This window comes from Lepisosteus oculatus, chromosome 1, assembly GCF_040954835.1.
Source record: "Lepisosteus oculatus isolate fLepOcu1 chromosome 1, fLepOcu1.hap2, whole genome shotgun sequence".
Classification (NCBI taxonomy): Eukaryota; Metazoa; Chordata; class Actinopteri; order Semionotiformes; family Lepisosteidae; genus Lepisosteus; species Lepisosteus oculatus.
This window is the reverse complement of record NC_090696.1, coordinates 9,665,131-9,687,689: the sequence shown is the minus strand read 5'-3', so window position 1 is coordinate 9,687,689 and position 22,559 is coordinate 9,665,131. Positions and strand designations below refer to the sequence as shown.

The 22,559-nt window shown below is 34.9% G+C and overlaps 1 protein-coding gene across 1 annotated transcript in view; it reads left to right on the top strand.

The window, feature by feature from the left end:
• Nucleotides 1–22,559, top strand: part of fat4 (FAT atypical cadherin 4) — a 98,526-nt gene that overhangs the window by 67,256 nt on the left and 8,711 nt on the right. Inside the window, exons 7-14 of the mRNA XM_006629160.3 lie at nucleotides 8,884–9,064; nucleotides 9,885–10,135; nucleotides 10,656–15,005; nucleotides 16,119–16,223; nucleotides 17,234–17,541; nucleotides 21,484–21,569; nucleotides 21,732–21,911; nucleotides 22,066–22,190. Coding sequence (XP_006629223.2) covers nucleotides 8,884–9,064; nucleotides 9,885–10,135; nucleotides 10,656–15,005; nucleotides 16,119–16,223; nucleotides 17,234–17,541; nucleotides 21,484–21,569; nucleotides 21,732–21,911; nucleotides 22,066–22,190 — 5,586 coding nt within the window. The remainder of the gene's footprint in view (nucleotides 1–8,883; nucleotides 9,065–9,884; nucleotides 10,136–10,655; nucleotides 15,006–16,118; nucleotides 16,224–17,233; nucleotides 17,542–21,483; nucleotides 21,570–21,731; nucleotides 21,912–22,065; nucleotides 22,191–22,559) is intronic.

Genomic DNA, 22,559 nt, shown 5'->3' with positions numbered 1-22,559 from the left:
ATTTACAATTTGAAAGTTGCAAAGAAAGAGTTACTAATTTTTGTTCTGTTAATGTTTACTAGAGTAATACTACAGTACGCGAGTGGATGGCTCAGGATGCCCAGATTATAAAACGTACAATTTGTTGAGCAAATATTAGAATGCTGGAGCCACCACCTTTCATATTTTTTGCATGTAATTAAAAGCAAATACAATGCCTTCTTAATGTCATACTATCTCATAAAATTTATTTTTTTGCATTACAAATCACATGTAAATATTTAGGTGTTGTCTTGTATCGTATAGGTCATGGTGATCCAGAGCTTTTCCTGGTATCATATGACATTAACTGGGTCTACATCCTTCATGGAATTCCAGTCCATCACAGGACATACACAGGGACAATTTACAGATAGTAATTTACTCCTAGCCAGCATGTGTTTGATAGCAAATTGGAGTACCCAGAGATAACCTACATAAACACAAGGGGATCAGAACATGGAAACACCACACAAAATGTTAAATGCTCTAGTACTGAAATTAACTTAGAACTCAAGAACTGTGAGACAGCAGCATTAACTGCTATGACAACATGCTGCCATTTATTTCAAATTAAAATTTGAAAAGAAAACAGGTAATGTGCTTCTGTACTGTAAACTTAGAAATGTGAAAAAGTTCACTCCTGTGAACTGTGACCAAAACCTAAATCAGTGCATCTGAGAAAATAATTGAATATGCACAGTGTTTTCACATTTGTTTGATAACATTTTGTTTTCCTGTGCCATTGTTCTGTAATTTTGCAGTGTTGGAATTCTTTCACGTCTCTGAATAGGACAAATTGTTTGCACTTCTACTTCTCCTGCCTAAATGAATGTTTAACAGATAAAGAATTTTAATGACTACCCTATTAAAAGGTTTGGCACTTTTATTCTGTTCAACAGTACTCGTTAAGTAGGGCTGTAAGTCATCAAATTTATTAAAAGTGACCTTTCCAGTACGTGCAGGGTTCTCATGTAGCTTCGGTTCAGGGATAAAATGATTTTTTAACTATTTAAAAAATCTAAATGATTAAAATATCCATGAATATTTTTATTTCCATTACTTGCATATAATTCTGTATTAATAGCCACCTAAAACTGCCAAGGCTGATGAAATCTTGGTAAACAGTGGTAAATGTGCAATAAAAGTATGATTAAACCTTGCCAAATTATACGGTGGAGGCAACAGTCCAATTTTACTACTAAAAACCTTTAATAGGCTCAGTTTCTGAATTTAAGTCTCTTGGTTTAACAAAAGCCATGGATTAGCCAAATAAAAAATCCAGTTCCAAAACTGAATTTATTTACACATCTCTCAACTTCTATATCTACTTTTAAGGATTGTACAGTAACAGTGAAGTTGTGCAGTCTTTTTCTTATTATTTTTATCTGTTTTTTAAAGGCTGGAATGCATCATTACTGTAAATAGTTTTGAAGTATCTAATAAGATTTTTGAGGGGCAGTGTGGCTGGGTGATTAGTGTTGTCTGACAGCCAGGATATCCTAGTTTCAAATCCCATCACAGCCACTTACTGTCTGTGTGACCGTGGTCAAGTCACTTCACCTTACAGCATCTCACAGCAAATCACTTCCAAAGTCTGTTGTATTTTTTTTTTTCAGATTTGATGATTGCTGCCAAGCTGTTTTGGATATTTCCCTTAACATTAGGATAGAAGTCTCTGCAGACAGTAGTTTTCTTGAACCAAAAAGACATAGACAAAAGTAGAATAAAGTTTCAAACTGTTTTATACATCAGTTTTACATGGTTGACCATGGTTTTACAGAGACAATTTTTATATTTATTCTGATATAGTTCATAACTGTTCACATGTTTTTGGAAAACAGTGGAATAAAAATTATATAATGTAAAGCTTTAAAATACTAAGTTACAGGTGTGAAGTAAAAGAAAAAAATGTGTAACATTTATCTGATCATAGTAGTCATAGTAAGCAAGTTAGATCTGCACATTTACGGTATTTAAATATAAATTCACTTACCGTGCAAAAATCCACCTCTTGAAATCAGTTACTTGCTCCTCTCTTTTACAGTATAACCACACTTTTAGCATGTGGAGATGGCACTGAGCCATGATACATGGAAATCAATTTAAAATCTATATAACATATATATATAACTACTTTATGAGACACATCACAACATATGAAAAAGTTTTTTAAAAAATAGCTAAAAAATGTTGTTCTGTCTGGTCACAGTTTTAATGCAGTGTTAGAATGTTCTTTAGAGAGGCTCATTTGCTGTGAGAAAAACCTTGTTTACTTCATTACATTTGGCAAACCCGGTACTCTAATAACTCAGACTAGTTCTTAGCGATCTATTCAGTGGTGTTTGACTGCACCATCAAAAGCAGCTTTGTTGCAAAGCAACAGATTTCATGAAGGATAAAAATGTCAATTTCCAGAAAATTGGCATCTATTTTAAGGAATAATTATGTGTTTTATTTACAGAACCCCTTAAGACTGAAGTACAATCTAACAGGACTTCATAAACCGTAATTAACAGCTGAACCTTAATCTCTGTGGCACAGATGGCTGTCTCATAGATTTACATATTCTTCTGTCTCACTAAATCAACCAATCGATCCACAGAGTTAAGATTTAATGCAGCACAGAAAACAAATATTAATATTAGTATTTTAATTCAGTATCAGGTAATATACTATATGTAGTAAAATAATATTCAATTCTAATGTTTTAATTATAAGAGCTTTAGTTTAAATTTCAAATCTATTTTGCATATTGTATTAATGTCCACCTTTTGTGTATTTCTGTTAAAATAACACAAATATGTAATTTGGACATTAATCCACAATAAAAAAAATGCAATACCATATTGCTGTGAACAAACTTGATATGCTCTTCAGTAATATATAGTAATAAGGTACTTAGACTTAACCATATGTTTAAACTAGACAATGCTTTGAACTGAAGGCTTAAGCTGGTTTAAGAAAGAAAGCTGTCTGCAAGTGTTTAAGATGAGGGTAGGGGAACAGATGGTAAGGACACGGTGTACTTAAATGCTATACTGAAAATATTGAAAGACATCGTAATGTCTATATTGTAATATTGGCTTGTAAGACATAAAAATGAGAAAGGTTAATACTCTTATATTGATAAATTTCAATTTCCCATCATCAATCATTAATTTCATCAATCATCAATTGCCCTTTCGGGATCAATAAAGTCTTATCTTTCTATCTAAGTCATATTAATATACTACTTTGGAATGAATAACATATGTCAAAATCATGCAAGGATTTACTTGAAAATTGTATCACTTTACGAGTATATATGCTTCTAGATACTGTATGCCATCTTGGTACAGTACTGTTAGTATAACATGCTGAAGGAAAGAAGAAAAGCATGTCTTTTAATGAAGTTTTCATGCATACTACATTACATTCTGTAAGACATTATATTTGTGAAAATACTTTACACTAGGAATTGTAATTCCTGTGCGATAAATTTGATTAAGGTAATCTAATAACATGATAGTGTAGATCAGTTAAATAGGATATTTCTTTAATGCAAAATTCTCATCAGGACATACAGTAGATTTGTCCTGCTTTGAACAGTAGCAATACAAGCTTTTTCTAGTGTCTTGATTTTAATGAAGTGTTTTATCTCCTGGAAAGTAAGATGTTAACATAACTTTAGTGCAGTTAGCTGAGATGTCTTACCATTTTCAGGAATGTATTTTTATAGTATGTCTTGATTTGTACAAATATTTGGATTGACCTGAAAATATCATCCCTGTTTGTAAAACAGTTTATAGGTCACACTAAATCTCCCATCATTGCATATTGTGTACATAATAGTTTATCTGTGTAATGCAATGAAGTTCTGTATTTATTGTTTTACAATGAAATGCATTTAAATAAGAAGAGCTATTGAACTCATCTAGAGCAAACCAGGTCATTATATCGTAGTTCTATAAATCTCCTTGAGTAACCTAGCAGAGAGATTATGTAAATTAAAGAGTGCTGCTCAGAGCTTTATCTGTATAGGGAGATAAAAATGACGCCAGTCCCTCATAGTTTCAACTTATGGTTTTTGATATTTCAATTGCAGCATGCCACATTAAAACATCACTGAATATTTTATATTAATTTTTTCCTTCTGAAGCAATGCTCAGAAACCTTTCAAACTAATGTCTTCCCCAGTGTAACTGAAAACAACACAGTAATTTTGCCATGAAAACTACCACAAGCCACAGTACCAGATGCACACGCTGTAATTCACCTTAGTCATTTCAATGGAATTTTAAGTAAAATTACATATTGCAGACCTTAATCTAACTTGTTTCTTTTGCTCCTGATTTCACACCATGGGGGACATGATCTTCATTTTCTCCTGCTAGCTTTTTTAGGGTCTGAAGCACTACTACTGAGACCCATTGGGGAGACGTGGAAAACGTTCTTGTGGTTTTTTGGTAACTCATAAATAGCACAAAATGCATAGAACTGCTGGTACAGCAAAAAAAAAGCCATTCTGGGAACTCAGCCTGCCTATGGAAACAATATTTCTCACCACAATACATGGCAGTCAGTCTCAGAACAGACTAACAGTGCAAATTTCCACAATTTTACTTTCCATGGATAAATGATGTCATCTGTCATTTATCCCTTAACTAGTACAGTGTGTGCAGCCAATGCTTAGATTTTCTAGCGATATTTCCCTATACCCACATATCAGCTTTATTGAAACTGTGTGAATTTCACATATCCTAATTCAGTATTTTATTTGTGATATTCTCACATGGTTCCAATAGAACACATACATTAAAATATGTTATAGAACTGGTCATTACCTAGCAGTGTGTAAACTCTGTCCAGTTTATGGTCTTCAATTGAAATTTAAAATACAATGAATTATTTTCCATCAAAAAGTAGAATCAAAACATCTGTTGAGATTTTTTTTCCAGATCAATTAGGCATAATTTCACTCTGTATTTGTTTTCCATATCAGATTGATGCATGTGCAGGGATGCTTTATTTTTTATTTAAATCAAAAATAGTAAATTAATTTTGATACCCACCAGATCTGCCACCAGATCTCTGACATACCCATCTCCGAAACACTCATCTTTTGAATTATCACAAGTTATGCTTCCCTGTGCAGGAAGCTCAGCATTGATTGGAGTAGTAACAAATAATGAATAAAGTCATCAAACGTAAGGGTTTCTCAATGCTTTCGACAATATAGAATATTACGTGCTTGAATAGGAAACAATTGTGTTTCACAGTATAGCTTTTGAAACACAACTTTTTGAACTGAGTTGTTACTGGTATGGACAACGTTAAGTCAAAATGTATTCAGTTTTACCACAAGATTCAGAAATGGAAACTCAGAGCTATTTAAAAATTGATCCCCATTTAAACACTTCACTTTACCACTATTGGTTTAATCCAAGTTCAGGTCGACTAAGACCAAATACAAATTCCCAGAGAGATGAGGGATTAGATGTAATATTGACATGGGACTGAACTTTAACAACCTCAGGGAGAGTTGCTGCTGGGGTTCCTTGGTGGGGGTGGTGATGGCATTGTTGTCTCTTTTCTGGATATAAACTACTTAAGTCTTTAGAGTCTAAGACGTTATTTGAGCAGTATTAAACAATCAGCAGATTCAATTTTAATTATGTGACTGTGTACAGTTAAGTGCAATCCAAATTACTGTACAGTACATCTACACATCATACATAATGAAGGGAAATTACTACTTATTCTAGTAGCAGATGCACTGAATGCAATGAAGAGTGGCCTCTACATTGTGGTGTATAATGTTGCATTCTTGTTGCATGAGAGAGTTTACAGTATTCTGTTTATTAAAAGTTTTGATGGGGAGTTGTATCAGTGTGTGTTGGCTACAAAGGAACAAGTAATGGTTAATTCCACGCTGAAAAGTAAAAGGAGTAAATGAACTAAAAACGAAACATTGTCTTTCTTGTTTCTTCTTTTCAGTACAGAATTCAATTTTACTTGTCCTTCTGTTCATCAGGATAAAAAAGTACAGTACCACATGAGTACAGAAGTGTGCAACAGGAGTAGTGTTTCACACAGTGTTTAAAACTTGTGTACTCTTCTAATCTGACTTCTGTACTTAAATATTTTGTTTTTTATTGTCACTGTACTCTACTGAATGCTATGCCTTAAGTATAAAAACAAATAGCTCACCAGAGTTTCTAATCAGCACACTACCAGCTTTGAAGCTGTATTTACATAATGTGTTCTTACAACTCAAAGGTATCACATGGAAAATTCTTGTTATCATGACTCATCCTTTGCTTATCGTAACCCGTTTATACATTTAAAGAAGATGACTACAAAATTAATGGGATTATTTGTCACGTTGAAGTGGTACAAATGGTGAACCTTATAATAAGGCCACCAGACTGAGTTCTAGGCAGAATCCAAATCTCAGTGTGGACGTGCTGTACGCCTTATCCAAAGGACCCAGTCTTCTTGTTGCAGCTATAGAAATGCCTGTAGATGTTACACAGCTTTGTCCTTCTGCATTCAGAAACAACCTAATCCTAAAAGAAACAAAAATGACACAGTTCACATAAAACCCTAGAGTACCTAGTCTGCTTACCACAGTAAAATATCCTAGGGATCCAGTCTGTTCAGGCGTCACAATAACAAGATAAGATCTTGGGTAGAGAGAGTGTTTCTCTAAACTTACTGCTGTGCCAGCTGAACATGAACACTTGATAGTGGTGTAAGTATGTGTTTCAAGCAGTGTTCGTTTCTGCTCATTTTTTTTTAAAAAAAAAGCTTTTAACAAATTCTGTTTCTGAACCTATCAGTATAAGATTTATTTGGTGAGCAGGTATTACATTTATGGATAATGCTTTTAGGTATTTATGGACTTAATAAATTAGTGGTTTCTTATGTTGGTTTATAAATTATTTCAATTTCAAGAAATTATTCAATTTTATAATTTGAAAATGTTAATAAAATATTAATAGAATAACATAAATACATTAACACTAAAGACTGCTTCAATAAATAGCATGTTAACACTACAGCCCTAATCTGTGCCACGAGTAAGCCTGAATTATACCCTGAACCCTAACCCTAATGGAAAAACCCTATTATAGCCTTTTACATCTACAGTGCTCTCTAATTATTAACAGTATTAACAGTTGCTTTATTTCCCATTCATAAAATCTGATTCCACAGTCCTAAACTCAAGTGTGATAAATGTATGCTCATGTTCCAATTCTCTGCCTGCAGTACACATTTGTTGCTCTGTTTTTAATCAGTTTAGAACCTGTGTCAATGGCACTTTTGGTCCTAACTAAAAATATTTTTTGCTAGATATGCATTAAACAAAGTGCAAAAGTAAAAAGGTAATAAAAGTAAAAGTTTATCTGGAAAATATGACAAGTTTTGGAAAGTATACAGTATTCACTGTGTGCATAAGGAAAATCTCATTTTATTCTTATTTGTTCAGCTGAAATTGAACATACTGTAGGATCTCAGAAAGTGCAAGGACATTGAATTAATCCAACAAGAAACATTTGCTTCTCAATAGGGTAAAATCTTTAAGTTGCCAATTAAGAAAAAGCTCAAGGACAATGGAGGAGGTCACACCTGCATTTCATCAAATGGCGCTGAAAAGTGCTGAAAAACTGAAAACAAACTGTAAAATAGAAGAGAAAAAATGAATATAGCTTATATTAGTTTTCAAATCCTTAAATAGCATTAATGCTGAATGGAAAAAAAGTTGAACATTTTAAGTATTTCTAAACATTTCTTCTTGGACCTTTATATATTGACATATAAGTGCAGAAATACAGAACTGCAAGTAGCTGGTTGTTAGGGTTCTACAATATTAATGTACAAGAAATGCTGCTAAAAGTAATACCCCACATCTTTAAGAAATTAATCACTACAGAACATCAATTAAAAGTTAAATGCCATAAGATTTAACTTTCCTGCTTTTTTTCAGGGATTCAAAATATCCTTAAAGTGCTTGGTGGACTCAGATTAATTTTGAGGAAGAACAAAATGGGACATTTACTTGATTTTGAAAAGTTACATTAAGACTTTTTTGTAGCTATAATATAGAACAAAGATTTGCTTTTCTCAAGTATTTTCTGTGAGTGCATCTAAGCAAAATGACTGACACAGTCTAAAAATTTGGCCTTGATTTTTTTTTGGCTTTCTCATAGATGGTCATTAAAGTATGTACTCCCAGGACACATTTTGCAAGAATGGGTTTAGTTGCAATGGGTTAATTTTGTGGTTAAAAAAATAAATAAAAGCAAGGGCCTTGGAAACAAAAACCACATGGTGTTAATTACTGCATGCTAAAGCAGCCAGTATACTTTTAGAGAAAAGTGATGCATTGCAAGGGTCCCATGGGTAAACTCTGCCTTGCGTTTTTCTTGAGGATCATGCTTGGCTTAAAGAAGAATGCGAAACACTTCTTGCCAGATTAGTGTTTTCTCTTAGTCCTCTACAGAACATAGATTTGAGTGTCTGATGTTATTGGTGTCTGATTTAATGCAGACAACAAATATCTTTTAGCATTTCACAGTAATGTAATAATCCAGTTGTTTACATTTTGTCATTATATAATACTCATCTGCTATCAATTTAAAACCACCCCATTTATTTTTTCTAAGATTTTGTTTTTTTTTTCTTTTTGTTTATTCTCCCTTTTTTCAGTGTTGAGTACAAAATAAAGTTCCATTTCCAAAATCTGCCCCTAAGTGAGCATTGTCAAAGCACCAATGTTTCATTTTTTGACACATGAAATAGAAAGACAAGAGCATACTGACCTAGTTGAATTAGTCTGTTATCTGTGGAACATGGGCTCATTTTTGTCTCTTTCTTTAGGATCTCCAGCTCTCACTGGTACTGGCACTGTGACTATTCAAGTAGACGACATCAATGACAACATTCCAGTTTTTGCTTCCCTCACATTCCACACCACTGTGCCAGAAGATGCACCAACAGGAACTGATGTCCTGCTTGTTAATTCTTCTGATTTGGATGCAGGCATCAATGCTGTGATCAGGTAAGTTTTTACCTGTTTTGTGTTACTTCTACATTAGGGAACTGTGGCTCAGATTTGACCTCACTTTCCTTTCATTGCATCTTCCCATTGGGACATCACTGGCTGTCAGATAGAGCAATTTCTAATTTAGCAAATAAAATAATGAGGATGTTAAGTGGCGATGACAGAACAAGAACTGCCTATTAAACGTTGACTTGTTTTTAATAGAATACGGAACCACTCACAGTTAGTTTTATTAGTTTCATTGGTCTCATAAGCCATTAAGAAATTCATTTAAAATATTTTGTATTTTGCTTTAAAAAAACAGATGGTTAATCAGATGCTATCACAGTAGGAAACACAAAGCCTTTAATTCTTATGTTGTTTACCAAATTGTATTTATGTTTTTATTAATTCTGTTAGCTTAGTATGAAAAGAATTTGAAATATCTACATCTTGAAAGGAAACAGCTGGGTTGTATTTAAAAACAGTACTCACTTCTTGAGGAATACTTAGGAATGACTTCTGTGACATGAAGTAATTTGGTTTATATTCAAAGAGCAATTCTTAAAAGCAGAGTGCTGAATGTTCATATTGTCAGAGAACAAGCCAAATGGAATAGAATGATAAAATGAAAAGTTAGTCCTGTTTTCATTGATTCCTTCACCTCTTTTATGGTCTTTAAAACTCATCTTAATACTTAAACTTACTTTTACAGTGGTTTCCAGTAGTGTCCTCTATGGGATTATTTGTGCATTGCTGTGTTTCCAAAGGCCTATATCAGTGGTTGTACCTTTATAACAAATGTTTGTTAAATGGTCTCTGTTTCATGTTATTACAGCTACAGTTTGACCGGAGGAGATGGACAGTTCTCCATAAACCCAGCTACTGGACAGATCATCACAAGTGCCCTGCTGGACAGGGAGACCAAAAAGAATTACCATCTGGTGGTTGTAGCATCTGATGGTGGACAACCCTTACCCATGTCAAGCTCTGCCACTGTCTCTGTTGTTATAGCTGACATCAATGACAACCCTCCCAGATTCCATCACCACCCATATGTGACTCATGTCCCTGCATCTACCTCTACGGGTCAGTTAAACCAATATGCATCATGGTTCACTTCTTGCAGATGAGTGCACATTCCCACAAACATTTTAAAAATAATGTTTTGTTTTAGCAAGTAAAAAACAACCAAGCAGTTAGAAACTTCACCTATAGCATCCCAAATGAAAAGTACATTTTACAATGAATTTTACGATTCTGAGCACTGTTTCTTCAAAGATTATAGTTTAGACTATACTATAGTATAGTAATCATTGGTATCAATGCATGTGTTTGAAAACAAATACATAAAATGATAATTATATAAGGGCCATACTGATGCAACACAAATCATAAACCCTGATAATCATAAACCCATGATAACAAAATATTATTTTGGAAACTGTTTTTTTATTTAGGAGTAAGATAGATAGTTTATTTTACAAATACTTAATTGATACCAGTCTTGATTGAGTCCAAACCATGAGAAATTAAAAAAAATACATGAATGTTAAATGTGTTTTAAATAAGATGAATGCAGTATTAGTATTTTTTATTATTTTTCTAGGCTCACTTGTCTTTGCTGTCACTGTGACTGATGAGGATGCAGGACCAAATGCCCAGCTTCATTACTCACTGATGGGCAGGGATTCTGGGAAATTTAAGATTGATCCAGTGAGAGGAGCCATAACAGCAAATGAGAGGCTAATAGGGGGCACTGATGTTACTTTTGGAGTCCGAGTGAAGGATGGTGGGATTAATCCTAAAACAGACACAACAACTGTGACTGTAAGATTTGTGACAGGGGAAGATTTCCCTGTTATTAAGGCGGGACAGACCATTTTTACATTTCCTGAAAACCAAGCTTCTAATACTTTAGTTACCACAATATCTGGATCTTCTACCAGAGGGGAACCCTTGTCATACTACATTGCCAGTGGAAATCTTGACAATGTCTTTCATGTTGACCAGCAGACAGGAGAGCTGTCCATCAAGCAATCTTTGGATTTTGAAAATATACCAAAATATGTGCTTTGGATTGAAGTGAGAGATCAAGGCTTTCCTCCCTTTTCATCATATGAAAAAATCGAAATAAATGTAATAGATGTCAATGACAACTATCCAGTCTTTGAACAAGACCCCTTCAAGGCCGAAATACTGGAGAATCTGTCTCCACAGAGAGTGCTTGTTGTTTTAGCAACAGACCAAGACAGTGGACCCATTGGACAAGTGGAGTATGCCATCATTGATGGAAACAAGGAAAATAACTTCATGATTAACCGAGCAAATGGAGAAATAAGAAGCAGTAGACCTCTGGACAGGGAGAAGGAGGCACAGTATGTTTTAAAAGTTAAAGCAACTGACAAAGGTTCTCCACCAAAAAGTAGTGTTGTTAAAGTTTTCATCAATGTCTTGGATGTGAATGACAATGCACCCAGATTTTCTCAGATCTTCAGTGCCACAGTACCTGAGAATGCCCCCATTGGGTACACTGTAACTCATGTCACAACCTCTGATGAGGATACTGGAACAAATGCCATAAGTCGATACTCTATCACTGATGCAAGTCTTCCCTTTTCTATAAATCCCAACACAGGGGACATAACCATAAGTAGGCCTTTAAATAGAGAAGACACAGAAAGATACATTGTCAAAGTCTCTGCCCATGATTCAGGATGGACTGTCAGCACAGATGTTACTATATTTGTGACAGATGTCAATGACAATTCTCCTCGTTTCAGTCGTCCATCCTATTACCTAGATTACCCTGAGGTTACAGAAATTGGTTCACTTGTAACTCAGGTCTCAGCAACAGACCCAGATGAAGGATTTAATGGTCAGATATTTTATTTCATCAGGTCTCAGTCTGAATTCTTTAGGATAAATTCCAGCACTGGAGAAATTTTCATCAAGCAGCAATTGAAATATCAGAATTCTTCAGGGGTCAGCAAAGCAAACATCAACCGGCACAGTTTCATTGTAACTGCATCAGACAGAGGGGCCACACCTCTAATGAGTGAAACGACAGTAATTGTAAACATAGTTGACAGCAATGACAACCCTCCCCAATTTGAATCTGCTTATTACTTTACACCTGTTACAAAGAGTGTTAAGATTGGTACAAAACTTATGAGAGTTGTTGCTGCTGATAAGAAGGACTTCGGGCTTAACTCTGAAGTTGAATACTTAATATCAGGGGGCAACAGTTCTAATAAGTTCCAGCTGGACAGACAAACTGGATGGGTCACAGTTGCTTCTTCACTCAGTTCTGATGTAAATAAGGTTTTCCTTGTCGAAATGACAGCAAGAGACAAAGGAAACCCACCTTTGTCCTCCCAAGCTAAACTCCGTGTTGCTGTAACAGAGGAGAATCACCATACTCCAGAGTTCTCACAAGGTCACATTAGCGTGACAGTACTAGAGAGTCTTAGTGTTGGAACTGTTATCAGAACTGTTTCAGCTAGAGATAAAGACAGAGAAATGAATGGGATCATTTCATACAACATATCTTCTGGAAATGAAAGAGGCCTTTTCAAAATGAACAGCAAATCAGGTGCCTTAACATTGGCTAAGCCTCTGGATTTTGAGGAGCAGCAAACTCATGAACTTAGAGTTAGTGCCGCAGATGGGGGTTGGATTGCAAAGACTGGCTACATTACTATTACGATTCATGTGACTGACGTAAATGACAATGTGCCCATCTTCAGCCCAGATGAATATTTTCCGGTTGTACAAGAAAATGTCCCCAGTGGCACAACTGTTGTGCGAATGAATGCAACAGACAAAGATTCTGGATCAAATTCTGTTATTGCTTACGTTATCCAGTCTTCTGATAGTGACTTATTTGTGATTGATCCGAACAAAGGCATTATTACAACCCAGGGTTTCCTGGACTATGAAGCAAAACAGGTTTATCACTTAACAGTAAAGGCTTTCAATGTTCCAGATGAGGAACGGTGCAGTTTTGCAAATGTAAATATCCAGTTAAAGGGAGCTAATGAGTATGTTCCTCGCTTTGTCTCAAAGCAGTATTATTTTGAGGTTTCGGAGGCTGCACACAGAGGAACAATAGTAGGGGAAGTATTTGCAAGTGACCGAGACCTTGGAGTGGATGGAGAAGTTCATTATTTAATATTTGGGAAAAGCAGAAAGAAGGGCTTCAGCATTAATGAAAAGACTGGACAAATATATGTGTCAGGGCCTCTTGACCGAGAAAAAGAAGAAAAAATATCATTGAATGTCCTTGCTAAAAACGCTGGAAGCATAAGGGGGGCAGATATCGATGAAGTCTTTGTGAATATTACTATTCTGGATGCTAACGACCCCCCTGTCTTTAGTTCACGATCATACAACATACAGATCAGTGAGGGCATTCCACCTGGAAGTCTTGTTACCTTTGTCAGTGCAGAGGATTCAGACTCTGTACCCAGCTGGAGCAGGTTCTCCTATTTCATGGGTTCTAATAATGAAAAAAATGGATTTACAATAAATCCCCAGACTGGTCAGGTTTCAGTAGCAGCAGAGCTTGATAGGGAGTCAACACCTGTTTACAATTTGACAGTACTAGCGGTTGACTCTGGTTCCCCCTCTGCTACTGGAAGTGCTAGCCTGATAGTGACATTAGAGGATATCAATGACAATGGCCCCACTCTGATTACAACAAGAGGAGAGGTGACAGAGAATCAGCAAGCAGGAACCATTGTTATGAAACTTAGTTCTACCGATCCTGATCTACCTCCAAACCAAGGACCTTTTACATATAGTTTACTTAGCACTGGATCCGCTGCAAGCTATTTTAACCTTAGTCCTGCTGGAGTGTTGAGCACAAGCAGAGAGATTGACAGGGAACAGATTAGTGATTTCTATTTGTCAGTGGTGATAAGGGACTCAGGCGTCCCACAAATGTCTTCCACGGGAACGGTCCATGTCAAGGTTAATGATCTGAATGACAACCCATCGGAGCCTCGAACAGTAGAGATCTTTGTTCATTATTTTGGTAACCTGTTTCCTGGTGGAATTTTAGGTAGTGTAAAACCACAAGACCCAGATGTGCAGGACATTTTCCGGTGCTCGCTCACTTCAGTAGTTCCCAGCCTTTTCAGCATTACAGCAGGGACATGTGATTTGAATTCCCACTCAAGGTCATCAGACGGGACTTTTGAGTTTACTGTTCGCAGCAGTGATGGGGTACATAGCGCTGTCAACAGCAATGTTCGTGTTTTCTTTGTGGGATTCAATAACATAACCATTGATAACAGTATCCTAATCCAGCTTGATATATCAAATATAAGAGACTTTTTTACCAATCACTATCTTAACTTTCTACGCATAGCTAATTCCCAACTAGCAGGCCTGGGAACAGCTGTACAGCTCTATGGGGCTTTTGAACAAAACAACAGGACTTTCCTAATGGCTGCTGTGAAGCGTAACCACAATCAGTATGTCAATCCCAGTGGAGTAGCCACATTTTTTGAGAGTACAAAGGACATCCTTCACAGGCAGAGTGGGGTGCGCATAGACTCAGTAGACTATGATCCCTGCACAAGGAATCCTTGTCAGAATGGAGGAAGCTGCAAGAAACACCTTAGTGTGGGTCCTCAAATGAAGGCTGAAGAGAGCATCCCCGTCATCCTTGTGTCAAATGAACCTCTCCAGCCGTATGTCTGCAACTGCATGCCAGGATATGCCGGAAGCCTGTGTGAAACTGACATTGATGAGTGCCTTCCGCTACCCTGCCACAATGGCGGGACTTGCCACAATCTGGTTGGGGGGTTTTCCTGTACCTGTCCTGATGGATTCACAGGAATGGCTTGTGAGAGAGATGTCAACGAGTGCCTATCAAACCCTTGCAAGAATGGTGCTCTTTGCCAGAATTTCCCTGGGGCTTTCAGCTGCCTCTGCAAATCTGGTTTTACAGGTATTGTTTTGTTTAATGAAACTTACAGATATCCTTGCTGTTACAGATGTTTTCCTAGAAATAGTGGTACACTTTGGACCAAAATCCATTTGAAAAAAAAAACCCTACAGTTTAGTGGTAGAAACTCTAAAAATGTTTGCTTTTAGGATGACCAGAGCTATCGACATATCCATCATTGCTAGCTATGTTTTTTTAATGAAAGAGACTTTAAAAAATGAAACGAGGATTTATTGTGGAGTCTGGAACAATTCTGGAACAGAATTTAAAATTTCTAAATATCTCAAGTTTCTTAATATTTCCATTAAGCAAGTCTAAGTTAGTAATAAATTGACTAATCAGTTGCAGTCAACATTGCCAAGTCTTGCTAAAGTAAGGATGCTTTATTACGGTTAAAGGTTGTCTAACAGATGTTCAGACTGAATTAATCAATTATATGAAAATTGATTAGGTTTGTAAGATAATAATCACAGTGCATAATCTTAATGTTAAACATTAAAAGACATACTAATATTTTTCTGAATTGAACAATAAGGATTACCTCATGTATTGTTACAATATGTCTTTTATCATTATGACTAGAGTGATAGTCAGTCTATTTGGTTTTATTGTGAGAACTGTGTTTTTCTTGAAAAATACACCTTTTGTCTTACAAAAGTTTTTATGCCCTTCCTATGAACCTTTCATTTTCTGTTTAGCCTGCCTGGATATGTGAAAGGAATGTACCTTCATTAAGTTATTTGTTTAAAATTGTGGAAATCAGAGCCTGAATGTTGTGAAAATAAACCATGCATCTTCTTGTACTGATTAGAATTATACTGTATGCTCAACTACTGTATAGAGTCTATATTATCCTTATATGCTTTACCACAGTGCATTATCTGACAATTATTGGACATTTATTTATATTTACTTGTTTTTATATTCCCATCTGGACCATCCAGCTACCATTTCAGACAGAACAAATCTTATGTATTGTGTTATTTATTAATAGAAATATTTGTTCCTGAAATATTACCTTTAATTTAGACACCCTGGCTCTGTCTGTTTAAAATGGTTTGCTTTTGAATCTCATCCCATATCATTCATTTTAATTTGTGTTTTTTGTTAACCTAGGCAAAACGTGTGAGTCTTCCATCAACTATTGTGAATGCAATCCCTGTTTTAATGGGGGTTCATGTCAGAATGGTGTGGATGGATATTATTGTCATTGTCCTTTTGGTAAGTGATACCTAATGTAATCTGACAGATTTTAAATTGATATATTTGTCACATGATTAGTACAAACAAATACTGTTAAAAACAAATCTGTTAGCCATAGCAATGAAAAGTGGGTCAATATGGCAAATCATACATCATTTGGAGCTCTACTTAAAAATTGAATAAAATAAGAGAGACACTATTGATTCTCCACTAGAAGCAATGACAAATCAATTTAAGAGATTACATAGCTCTCACTCCTTCTCCCATTATGTTTTGTACATAATTATGTATTTGCATTTTATTTTGACATCAACATTACTCCTATGTGTTAGCCTTCCTATTCCTTATTTCAAGTCTAATCACTATAGACACTTGATGCAGGGGCAGTTAATGTGATGCTTCTCATTTTACTGTGTTTAAAGGTAGTAGATAAAATATATTGGATAGGGTATGCTGTAGTGTATATAACACAAAAGCAACAATAATTAATAGAATCAGACATCAAGGGAGTGTGTGCCGAGACAATTTTCAGTTTAAGTATTTAACTCATTAACCCTTTAAGTAGTATCTTAGGGGTTTTTTTGTACAGAATGTCAGTGATGCAAAAATCCAGTCCTAGAGTGTCAGAGTGTCTGCTGGTTTTCATTCCATCTGTGTTCTTAATGACCTAATTGATCATTATCTGAACTGGACCAATCTAATACTTTTCAAAGGTCCTCAGCTGGTGACATCTTAGAGTGACCTAAAAAACCTGCTGGATTATGGCCTTTGAGGACATGTTGCACCTATGCATTACAAAATCATACATTTTCCTTGTAAAGTAAGGTATTTGAACATATTGTTTGATTTGAACAATTTGTACTGCAGTCAAATAATAACATCTTAAAAGTGTATTTGCTATGGAAAGAAAAAGTATTTACAGTATGAACAGGAACACACAAGGCAAACACTTTTTTGTAGTTTTAAAATACAAAATCTTCTATACTGTGTGACCACCGATTCTATTTTCATATATTTTATCTACACAGGTGTCTTTGGAAAACACTGTGAGCTGAACAGTTATGGTTTCGGGGAGTTATCCTATATGGAATTTCCTAGCCTGGATCCCAACAATAACTACATTTACATCAAGTTTGCTACCATTAAGGACAATGCTCTTCTGATGTACAACCATGACAACAAAACCGGAGATAAGGCGGAGTTCTTGGCTCTTGAAATTTTTGAGGGAAGAATGAGATTCTCCTTCAATTTAGGAAGTGGGACCTACAAATTAATGACAATGAAACAGGTTTCAGACGGACAGTTCCACACTATCATTGCAAGGAGGGCAGGAATGGTAAGTTTTTTTCATAAATGCTAGCAAGGTACAAAACTAGTAAACAACATCAACCAAACTTTGTTTTTTATAGTGCCTTAGAAGGAAAATATTTGTTAATAAAATGCAAATAGTCTAGATATTATATCTGTTTTTTTGCTACAAAACAGCATGACATTTAAGCTCTATGTTAACACAAAATTAGGAAACAAATGCACTTTTTCTGTAATAATATTTCTTAGTATTTCTGTCTCTGTAAAATACATGTATATTACATATGTATCTAACCATGTTTCCATATAATAATCCTTTCTTAAAATGTTATTGTTGAACCCATGGATTAAAATGGAATTGGCTACTTTGCATCAGTAGAAATTCAAAGGCTTCAAATTATAATCAAAATCTCCATGATGGCAGCTGTTCTCACAACTTTCTTAGTTTGTAATTAACTTCAAAAACATGCACGTTTAGTTTTATGTTAGAGTTTTGGAAACAGTGCTAGCCTTTTTGGTGGATCAATTCATTGCTGAGAGTCAACTCCTTCAGCCTTTTTCTGAGATAGGAAAAATTGCTAGCATGTCAAAATTTTATAATGGAAGCCCCCTGCAGGACTTCAAATCTGTCATATCCTATGGTGCTTTGGGATTTCTTAGGAAACTGGTAAAATCGTTAAATTGTCAGCTTTGAGATAGTGTAGAATGACACGATGGAAAGGTACACAACATGTAGGCAGAACTGTAATTCCACCCTACTGTACCAATGTTGTGTGTACACTTAGAAATCGCCATATTAAAGCTGTAAACTGAATAAAACATAGGAATGCATGTGTTTTAAGTGCCAGCTCCCTCAGGTAGTATAAAGCAAACCTACCATGTTTGGAAAAGGTGATGCGGTTCATTTAGGTGGTATTGTGAAGGCATTCCAAAAGTTTTTCTACCTGATTTTAAACCAACTGTAAAGTAAGCATGCAAGCCATTTTTTCCCCATGGGCATTGTACATCGGTTACTGTTTATTTTCACAAAGTATTGTTTATTTGTAGACATTTTTATATAATTAGATATAATTTATTAATTTAACAAATTGTTTTCAGAAATAATTCAGAAATTATTTTGACTTCAGTTTTGAATTTTTAAGGTGATTTGGTAATTCCATAATTGGGCTTTGTTTTGAGGTTGCTTTAAGTGATGGATTTATTTTCCCCTTTGACCTTCAGTGTTGTTTTGTTATTTGAATGGATTTGATTTTTTTAGAAGGTTTATATTTACTTCTGTTGCTCAATAAGTGAGTCATGCAGTGCAGCCTGACACAGTATATTTAAATTTGGTTAAATGTTAAATAACTTTCATCATACTATTAATAGGAAATACTGTACTTAACATTGTAAATACCAGACACAACCTACTGTATGTGTCATTTTTGTTTTCATGAAATAGAGGGGTTTGCAGGAATGTGAACACATTTCTAAAACAATTGTTGAGTGAATCTTGCTTGAGCCAGAGCAAATGCCATTTTTTACATAGAAGCTGCCCGAGTACTAATCTGAAGTGTTTATAAGAGCTCTCTATGTTAACTAAACTCAAATGTGGTCCTAGTATACTGTCAGAATGTAGCATTTGATTTTAATTATTAAGTCTTTTCAAGACAGACTTTGTAGAAGTGTGAGAAACTTGACAGCATGGTTTTCATACTAGACCAATTGTTGGAAAATACATTAATACAGTGCCCATATGCTTTGTATTTTCAGCTGTTTCTTCCCACAAATTACCTCAAACCTTTAGTGGGTTTGAACTGAACAAAATGTCTAGGAAACATTTTCCATATTAAAATGTATTTGCATTAGTAATTACAAATTTGCCTTTAATGGGACTTTTCATCTTCTAAAATAAGGCTAGAATGCCCCTGAGGCAGATTTCTACTTAATACAATGTAGGTCACTTAATTTTGTCAATAAAACTGTATAATTTTCATGTATTAATGATTGTTTTTCAATCATTAATTTTTAAATTTAAAATACAGTTTACAGTAAAATTTTATATACAGTATCCAATGGACAACGGTTGTAATGAAAGTGAGCAAATGTATATTACAGATCTGATAATAATGATGTCTGCATACTTAAGAAGTCACTACAGATTGACCAATTGTCAACCACTAACAAACTTGTAGTGGCTCAGCTGTGAGCCTCTAACATAATTAACAATGCAGAATCCTGCAGCAATATTAAACACAGCTAGAAACATAAGAGCACATTTTGCATCTATTTCGAACAGAAAGAAAATTTTTCTGTTCTTGCTGTGAATATACATTGTTTATTATCTGCTGAATTGTTTCCACTGAGGATTGTGCCTACAAAAAAAATTATTGACACAGTAGCACAGGATCATTAATATTATCTTAATAAGGAAATATTAATATTAGTGCCTTCACTGCTGTTAGTTCTAGTGCTGAATCCTAATGGCAAAGAGTTGCTTTATAGTTTGCATTACAGTGCAAATAATTATTTGTTTTGACTTAAAGTTTGACAGTCAGATACATTTATCTACAGTAACTAATATTGCTTTTTCTTGTGATAACAGTCTGGTCCATACTGTATGAATAGAGTGAATGATGAACGAATAAGGTGAATTAATAAGGACGGTAAAACAAATATAACAATTAGGCCCATCATGTTACTTTATTTGTGCTTTAAGCCCGTGAGAGTTTCATGAGAAACCCCCAGGTAGGTGTAATGCAAGGATGAGAGCTGATCTGTTGATTTCTCTAGTAGTTTAGATTACAGTATATGTTAACTGTATAATCATTTCATGATGTCATTTAAATGTACTGCTTGTATTGATAATTACTTTTGGTATGTGATGGTAGTCATACCTCATTGTTATTTACAGTATGTTAGTTAGAGTATGTTGACATTTTCTAATTCAAAATTCTAAAAAATGTATTAAAGACTCTTCCAAATGTCAATATTTGTACTGTACACCCAACCTATAATCCTACTATGTTTATGTTACCGATTACCCTATTATACTCAAGTAGTGTCAATTAACTGATGCCCAAATAATGTGACAAACATATTATGTAAACTGTACATAGTGAATATTAAAGTTACATGTAATTTGACCACACTGAATAGGTGAAGTAGTACAAAAGGCATGAGTTTTGTAACAGGTTTGTGGATCTTTTCCCTCTGAAAACATCACTTTGCTTGTTGGATAAATTTAAAACAGGAGGGTTTAAAGAAAGTTTGGCTTGCTCATGCTGCGTTTTTGATCTATGCCTACTTAATAGCATTGACAGTAAGAGACACTGCGTGAGGACCAGCTGCTTCTATTCAGTTTCCTAATCCATGTTCATCTGAGGTTTCATGTGCAAACCATCCAAAGCAAAAGAAGCCAATCAAATGCCTTCCAATGATTACTTAGTTCATTTGCAGTAGTGTGTGGTTTTCATTCTGGCAGCATCAAATTACTGATGCTCATCTTAAAAAGCTCAACATTCAGATATGTTAAATGTCTTTTTATTTTGTTATTAAGAGTAGTATTTTTATACTGCCTTGTACCCATTGCTTGCTGGGATAGGCTGCAACTTCCTTATTATTCTGAATTAGATTTAGCATTAGAAAATGAATGTTTGGAGTAGTGTTTCTTGCAGTGTATTTGCTTAGAGTTACATATAGTTCAATAATAGATAGGTGGCTTTGTAAAAATATACTTTATAACAAAAAATATATAAAACCTATAAAATTATACATATATTGTGGAATATTATACAGCTGAAATTATGACAAAAAACAACTAGTCTTGTAAGGAGTTAAACCTTATCTGCTGTGCAAGTCAACAAAAAAATGATTTAGAAATATAATGTTTAAGACAAATAATATAATACAAATAATAATAAGAGATGATAAATATCACCATAATGTTATTTTTATCAGAAATTCATTTATCATAAATTATTATTTTTAGGCTGCTTCTCTGACTGTCGACGTATGTTCTGAGGATCAGGATCCTGGATACTGCACTGTGAGCAATGTTGCTGTCCATGCTGACTGGTGAGCAATGTCATTGAAGTGTTGAGAGAATTCAAAATTTTAAGAAGAATGTCCTGATGCTATTTCACGTTAAATAATGATCGTGAAATTCGATAGAAACTGTTATATGAGTGTTCCAGAGTTTGAATAACTCTAAACTGTGGTGCATTTTATTCCTGCTAGGACACTGGATGTGCAGCCTAACCGACTCACAGTCGGAGGTGTCAAGTCAATAGAGCCAATTCTTCATCGCAAAGGACAAGTTGCCACCCACGACTTTGTCGGCTGCATAATGGAGTTTGCAGTCAATGGACGACCTTTAGAGCCAAGTCAGGCTTTGGCATCTCAAGGAATCCTTGACAGGTCTGGCATCGCTTCCAGTCATAATACTGGTTATCCTTTTCTTGTTATGAATTGCTGAAGTCAAATGTCCGATGCGGTATTCACAATCTTTCATATTTAACATGCTTCTTTCTCTTGACTAGATTTCTTATCTGACATTCCTTTTGTTCCTTAGATGTCCAAGATTAGAAGGAGCTTGCACAGGAAATGTTTGTAAGCACGGAGGAACCTGTGTGGACAACTGGTCGTGGCAACAGTGTAAATGCATGGAAGGGTTTACTGGAAAGTACTGTGAAAAATGTGAGAATTCTTTCAAATATCTAGCAAACATTTTTGGCATTCATAAATACAAATTATTAAAATGTTGAAGAGTAAACTAAAGTTTAATCCTTTAGAATATAGTAATGGATAATTTAGTCTCATTTAAACACCATGTGGCATTTATAATAACAGTACAGCCATTTAGCTTGTGTATTTACATAGCTATGGTTACTTAGTTAATTAAAAAAAAGTCTGACATATTGCACAGCTAGACTGAAACTGGGATATATTAGAATGGTTTATTACTTCATAATTAACAAGTAAAACAACCTGTCTTTTTTGCCATATTAGATTCTGGCATTGAATGAAACCTGGCAGTATGCCTCCAATTACAGTAATTATTCCGAA